The sequence below is a fragment of the Helianthus annuus genome, chromosome 14, assembly GCF_002127325.2.
Source record: "Helianthus annuus cultivar XRQ/B chromosome 14, HanXRQr2.0-SUNRISE, whole genome shotgun sequence".
In the NCBI taxonomy this organism is placed as follows: Eukaryota; Viridiplantae; Streptophyta; class Magnoliopsida; order Asterales; family Asteraceae; genus Helianthus; species Helianthus annuus.
In genome coordinates this window covers 8,251,327-8,259,035 of record NC_035446.2, presented here as the reverse complement: position 1 = coordinate 8,259,035, position 7,709 = coordinate 8,251,327, and the positions used below count along the sequence as shown (strand labels likewise).

General features: G+C 34.3%; 1 protein-coding gene across 3 annotated transcripts; it reads left to right on the top strand.

Moving 5' to 3' along the window:
* The first annotated feature begins 372 nt into the window (after positions 1 to 372).
* LOC110908049 (cinnamoyl-CoA reductase 1) lies at positions 373 to 5,135 on the top strand. 3 transcript variants are annotated; one of them, XM_022152947.2, is made up of 6 exons: positions 373 to 508; positions 696 to 892; positions 2,484 to 2,669; positions 2,749 to 2,911; positions 3,637 to 3,838; positions 4,718 to 5,135. In XM_022152947.2, exons 1-6 carry the CDS (start codon positions 403 to 405, stop codon positions 4,881 to 4,883), a joined length of 1,020 nt encoding a protein of 339 aa, XP_022008639.1. In that variant the 5' UTR covers positions 373 to 402; the 3' UTR covers positions 4,884 to 5,135. The 3 variants fall into 3 exon arrangements, with proteins under 3 accessions (XP_022008639.1, XP_022008640.1, XP_022008642.1); XM_022152948.2 differs by having other exon boundaries at positions 377 to 508; positions 3,691 to 3,838; positions 4,718 to 5,098; XM_022152950.2 differs by lacking the exon at positions 3,637 to 3,838 and having other exon boundaries at positions 377 to 508; positions 4,718 to 5,099.
* The last annotated feature ends 2,574 nt before the right edge of the window (positions 5,136 to 7,709 follow it).

Here is a 7,709-nt window from a genome sequence, read left to right as displayed (position 1 = left end):
TGTTGCTAAAACAATCCAACTGCTATATTTAACCGCGTCTGTTTTTTGGACTGTATTAGCAAAACAAATCTTGATTTTGGACTGTTTTAGCAGCAAATCTTGATTTTGAACTGATCTAGCAATTTGTGTAAAACCTCAGGGACGAATTTAGCAATTTACTCTGTAAAAATGACCGAATTTCCCTTCTTCTTAACAGAAAAAATGGATGTAGTTGACTCAGTGGACTAAAATGGTAACGGTGAAACATTTATGGACTCACAGACGAAAAATAAAACCTTTGAACTAAACTGGTAAAATGGCCAAACCTTAAGGACTAAAATTAAAATAATGACATTTAACTCTATATATTTTCCAGGTAGGTTTATTGAGTGATGGTTGAAATTTGAAGAGAAAAGAGGAAATATGAAGAGGGTATGTATAACCGGAGCAGGAGGGTACATTGGCTCATGGGTTGTGAAGCTTTTGCTTTCCAAAGGTTATATGGTCAATGGAACTGTTAGAGACCCATGTAATCTAATCTTTCTTTTTATTTTGTTCATAGTATTGATTTAGTCACATTTTGAAGCTTTTTCTTGTTATTAATTTGATTAGTTTCTTCAGTGAATACTTGTTGAATTTTTTGTCAACCATCTGTCATGGTTTTACTTGCTCTTTATTCTGACTTCACCGACCCGGTATATGTAATTGATATGAAGGTGATGAGACAAAGAATGGTCATTTGAAGAAGTTGGAGAATGCTGAAGAGAGGCTTCATCTTTTCAAGGCAGATTTGTTGGATTTTGAAAGCCTTTGCGCCGCCTTTGCTGGTTGCTCTGGAGTTCTTCATGTTGCGTCTCCTGTTCCTCTTCATGTTGCCTCTAATATTCCTGGTAGTCGTGTACCTAATCCTCAGGTAAATCAATGTGTGAATTAATGTTTAAGTTCAAAGATTAGAGAAAAAAATTCAATGTAAAAACAAGGATCGAATTGAGGAAATTAGGGTCTGAAAGTTGAACAATGTCTGGTCTGTTACGCCTTTTCCTTTCATATATTTACTGCCCCATTATTACTGTAGAAAGATCAATGTTCAAAAGTTATGGCCGTTTAAGTTTGACCCTTTTCTAACCTGTTTTCCTTTATCCATTACCTTCAAATATGTGGATTCCTAGATTGACACATCAGATGGGTAATTTTGTTATGAGTTGAGTCGGGTCAGGTTGTCCCGAAAATCACTTTGTGCGAGAACTTCATTTATTGTGAGAACCGCGAGAACCAATGTGAACACAACCTAAAATAGCTAAAAAAACCTTAAAAAAACCTAACCCCCCCCCCCCCCTCCCCCAAAAACCTAACCCCCCCCCCCCCCCCCCCGAAGCTAAAATGCTAAAAACTAAACCCCAAAAAACCTAAAAAAATCTAAAAAAATAAAAAAAAATCTAAATTTTTTTTAAAATATTTTTTATGCTCAAATCGCTACTTTTAGTGGAAAAAAAATTTAAATTTTTTTTTTTAATTTATTTTTTTTGGCTTCGAAAAGTAGCGATTTTTATATAAAAAAATATTAAAAAAAATTGTGTGATTTTTAGCTATTTTTAGGCATTTTTGGTTGTGTTCACATTGGTTCTCGCGGTTCTCGGAATAAGAGGTGGTTCTCGCATGATCTTCTCCCTATATATATATATATATATATATATATATATATATAGAGTAAGGTTAACATACAAAAAGCCTTATCATACATCACGTAGGAGACAATGGTAACCGTTGGATCAGGGGTATAATCACGCATGGGACCACATAATCACGCATGGGACCACATAATCACGCATGGGACTATAATCACGCATGTTCTAAGATAATAACGCACGTTATATTTTTTGTCATGTATGTTAATGTAGGTTAAGCCTTGAAGTACATTATACTTTCTCTCTCTCTCTCTCTCTCTCTCTATATATATATATATATATAGGAGAAGCATTCGTTAGAAACCACCCTTTAGGTTTTTTAAGGTTTTTTGAGGGGTTTAGTTTTAAAAGGAGAAATGTATTATTTGATGTTGTAAATTCTTTTTTTTTTTTTTGATGTTTATCTTAATTACAATGAGGTTTCTATTAAAAAAATTGGTTTTGATTGGTTTTTTCAATTGTTCTCACGGTTCTCGCAATATTTAGCGTTCTCAAGATAACCCTCCCCATTTTTCCAACTCTCACCCTATATATATATACATATATAATCTGTAAAATCTGATTACCATATAATAGTGTTATTTAGAAAAATAAAATAAACTAAAGATTTGGATAAAACAATTTAGAAGTTATTGGTTTTATATACTAAAGATGCATTTTGGGTGACAATTTTAAACCCCTTCAACCCATTGGACTTTTATGTTTCAAGCTACTTTTAATTCTGTTGTTTAACCCCTTAAATTTAAAAACACAGTCCCAATAAACTCATGTGCTAGTAAGGGAGATAACATAATTTCTGTTTGTGCTTAAACTTGACAGGTTGAAATACTAGATCCTGCTATATTAGGAACACAAAACGTATTAAACGCGTGTTTGCAGGCTAAAGTCGAAAAGGTTGTGGTTGTCTCTTCCGGATCTGCTGTTTTAGTTAATCCCAAGTGGCCTCCCGACATGGAACTGGATGAAAGTTGTTGGACAGATATAGAATACGCCAATTCAATCCAAGTATCTCGCAACGTTACACTTTAAAATTCATTTTCTTTATCAGAATAAAAAATTCAACAATTTGTAATGTGTTATCCAGGATTGGTATGGTGTATCCAAGACAACAGCCGAGATGGAAGCTTTAAATTTTGGAAAACAACATAGCTTGACAGTAGTAACAATTTGTCCATCCTTAATCATCGGACCAATGTTGCAGTCTACCATTAATGCTACTAGCTTACTACTTTTGAGCTACATCAAAGGTTAGTAATAATTAAGGATGGCAATGGGTCGGGTTTTTGTAATCCAGTCCCATTCAGGTGCCCATCACTGACCCAATGGGGTCAAGGGTACCAGGTTTATCCGTTTATGATCTTATGTAATTAAAGATTACGCCTTGGGACACACGTTACCTAAAGCATGATCTTAAACTCCGCTCCAAAACTACCTTGAACCGTTATATAATCACATACATTCTTAAAATTATAAAAACTCTAAATAACTTAAAAACAAAAATTTATTGTATTTGTTTTTTAAAATTGTATAATATATTAGAATAGTTGGTTTTAACCCGGGTAAACAGGTGGGAATCACCTATTACTATACCGGCGAAGTTCTTCAAAACTGATCACATACCTAGTCTTATTACGGTATTACCGAATACCAGTCCCATATGTTTCGGGTTTTCTCGTCAACTTCAGTTGTGTGCCCTTACTCCTTACAAAAGAATCAACTTTGTACATTCTTAAAAAAGTTGTTTCAGTTAATTTTTTTTTACGCTAACTGAAATAATTTTTATTTCATTCCAATCATCAGAGCAAATTACATAAGGATAGCAGGTAGACGAGCAACAAATTGCGTCGCCACCCCTTTCTGAATAGTTAAATGGACTAAATAAACTTTAAAATATACAAAAGTTATTAGCAATTAGCATTATTTTCCTCTTTTAGAAATAACGTATACTTGTCATTCTTATTCTCCTAATAAGGGGAAGGTAGATCGGTAATAGACACGATGGAGAACTTAAAACGTCCATATACAGACGTGCGTGACTTGTCGGAGGCGATTTTATTGTTGTATGAAAATCCTGAATCCAATGGAAGATATGTATGCTCAGCTTACTCACTTGGGACAAAGGAAGTTGTTGCAAAAATGCAGAGCTTGTTTCCAGGCTACAATTATCCCACAACGTAAGTTTAAACTTAGAGGTGGTAATTTCAACCCATTAATTTATTAGTGGGTGAATTGGGTAAAGATTTAGCTAAAAAGAAAATGGGTCAAAAAGTTTTCCCGGTGATATATATTTTTTTATGTATTTATATTGTAATACATAAAACTTCTAAATCATTTAACTAAATATCTCGTTTTTAAAACATTGGAGACAAAAATGTTTTGGGTCAACTAGATCCGCACAAACATTAACAAAATTGGCACGTAGGTGCACGCCATTCATTTTTTTAACGGTCAACAAATCAATCATGAGTATTCGCGGGGCATCCACTGGACAAATAGAGTACTTCGAGAGTAACCCGAGTCGTCCACCACCACTCCGGGGAAAACCCGGTAACCTACCCACCCGTAGGCACGACGGTGAAATTGCCGGTAAAACCCGTTTGGCTCAAGGATCGAACCCATGTTTCCCTAGGTCTCCTATCATTGCCCACCAGTGCCTAATTCCTATTTTTGCACCAAATGGGAATCGAACTTGAGTCTTCTAGAAGAACTCAAGTCCTCCTTCCACTTGAGCCGGAGGTCATTGGCTGCCCACCATTCATGTTATCAGTGGCGAAGTATAGAAAGGGCGGGGAGGGGCGCTCAACCCCCCGAACTTTTTGCTCAGTAGTGTTATATATGTAGTTTTCGTATAGAAATTTTTTGATATATATGTTTTCGACCCCACGGTTTTATAGAAATTTTTTGATATATAAGTTTTCGACCCCACCGTCATTTGAGTAAAAATTCGCCACTGCATGTTATGAAACATTGTCACTGCATTGGCATGCACACTCAGAGCTTGCTTCTGAATCCTAATTAAATAAATAGTTTTAACTGTAATACATTTATTGCAGCTTTATAGATAGGCGTGATATACCTCCACTAAACTCGAAAAAGTTGTTGAAATTGGGATGGAACTACAGGCCATTGGAAGAGACCATAGTTGACACCATCAAGAATTATGAAGAAACCGGTTTAATGGAGAATGGGAAACCATTTCCATCCATGATAAGGTTCTGACATCATTTATATGATAAAAGATTGAAGATGATAACTCCTTTAAAAGAGTTGTGTATTTTCTTTTCATTTTCAGTGTTCATCACTTGTATTAAAACCAGTGGGTTTCCATGCTACGCTGAGGAAATTCGGTCTAATTTGATTTGGCTTGTTTCATAGGTTAGTTTTGTTTTGGCACGCGTTACGTTACAGGCATTTGCTATATAAGCCGCCGCATTGAGGAAACATATAAGTTATATGTTTTATTTGAGCCAACTCGGTAATGCACGACACGTCGAGAATTTGGTTGGTTTTCGGCTCGTTACAGTACCAGTACGCTATAGCAAACGAAAGAAAAAACCACCAAAAATATATATATCACTAGTTTATCACCCGAGATTGCACTAAAGTAGAACCAATCGTCTTCCTTTTTTTTATTACGTACACATACATAAACATATTCACACATAGTTCAATTGCATGCAAAAACTTTTGCAATGATAGAAACCACAAACATAAACTAACCACTTAGTTTCGATAGAGAGCAAAGGGCACACTGAAAGGGAGTTTTAGTTCTGATTTCAATCCAACCCTGCCACAACAACATGTGTAAACCATATAAGAAGTGATTTATCTTGAAACAAAGGATAAATCCCAAAATATTCAATAATGGTGTCGTCATTAGTACATTCTGAAATCAAAAAAACCAACTGGGGTAGCCCAGTTGGCTACCGACACCCACCTCTTCCCAGAGGTACCGGGTTCGAGTCTTGAGAGTGGCAAGAACTCGACAAAGGGAATTCACCGCGGAGCTAGCTTGGTCGGGTAGCGACTCCCAGAGTAGGATCACTCCGGCGGTTTGAAGAACCGTGCACTATCCCCCATTCTGAAATCAAGAAAGCTACTAAAAGCAAGTTTAAAAGTCATACCCAAAGCCGTAGTAAGCTTCAATAAAAAAATCGTTTATGATCACGCTTCACCTTCTCCCTTTCAGCTTTGGTGTATTATTATTGTTATTGTTATTGTTATTGTTATTGTCATTGTCATTGTCATTGTCATTGTCATTGTCATTGTTATTGTTATTATTTGTATAGTTTATATGATCACGCTTCACCTTCTCCCTTTCAGCTTTAACAATTTGCCTACAAACCTTTGCACCGATCTTTTTGCTGAAAAAAAAACCCCATCAATTCAAGTTGAATGAATCAAGAAAAAATGAAGTCCCACTAAAATCTATTTACTTCAAAATTCAACAAAGAACATATAAACATAAAGTACTACAAACTATACAAATAATAATAATAATAATAATAATAATAATAATAATAATAATAATAATAATAATAATAATAATAATAATAATAATACACCAATTAGATAATAATAATAGTAATAACTTAATTTCACAATTAATCACAAAAAAAAAAAAAAACAATCAGAAAGTACTACAAAGTACAAACTACATAAAATACCTTCAGTTTCTAGTCGTATTTGACGATGTTTAAAATCAACTTCACTAACCGGTAACATAACTCTTTTCTTCCCTATATCTACTTTAAGATTTTCTCAAACATCATATACGCATCATACAATTGTATCAGAACTTCAAATTTAGAACATAACAACTTTTGAAAACCAAAAAAATTAGGTAAATCTGAGTTAAGTTATGGTTAATAATTGAATAATTAGGATTTGGTGGACGTTATCAGTTTACCTAAGACGTTATCCTTGACCGCCCTTCACTAATTTTGTCGCTCAAAAGTAGCCGATGAAGAACACCACAAACGCTAATTTTGTATACACAGACAATGCCTAAAATAAAGATCCTAAGATGAATCGATATGATAAATCAATATGATAAATCAACAAAAGTGTTAAAAAATGACATGCAAAGATGAAAGAGATAGAGTTAACTGATCGATGAATGATAGTATAAGAAAAATCAACATACAAAGATTACAAAACGCATCAGGAAGACGTCAGCAGTGGTTGTTTGATGTCGAACTCCAGTAACTGACATGAAGATGGTGACTGTGATGTTGGGTTTTGATCTTCGAAATCGATAATAACTTAATGATCAAAATACACAAAGTTCTAAATCACAAACAATAATACAAAATCCGAACAACATATTCTGGAATCAAAGCGCTTACAAACGATCACGAAGATTGTTGATGATGATCTTTAATTGAATTCTTGGGAGCGTCTGGAACAATAGGTGAGATATGAGACGTGAGACGTAATGAGAGTTATGGTATTAATTTAGGATATTATTAGGTGGTAATCAAAATTAGTAAAGACATTAAAAAACTGGTCAAGTCAATTAATATTTTATGATGGAGCTCAAAATTACAAACTCTATTGTTTAATTAGGGGACTAGGGGTGGTTCACTAGTGATGGAATTCCATCACTTCCACTATCCAATCAAGTAATGCCATGTCATCAATCCAATTTCCATCACTAGTGATAGAAATGTAGGAGGGGTGGAATCACTAGTGATAGAATTCTATCACTCCCTCCCAATTTTTTTAATTTTTATTTTTAAATTAGAAATTAACAATAAAACACTAAAATTAAAAATTTCATTAATTTTAAAACATACTACTTCAATTTCACATACTAGAAACATACAATTTGTAAAAAAAAAACCTACTCCTCGAATTTAACATACTAGGAACATACAATTTAAAAAAAAAAAAAAACCTACTCCTCGTCCGAATCCGGAAACTCCAAACCTAGAGAACCTACTAGTTCGATTAAATCGTATCTCAACCGAAAGTGAGTTTCTTCGTTACGCAATTGTAAATTGATATCTTGTGGAACTTGAACTTGTGTAGGAGGATCCGGTA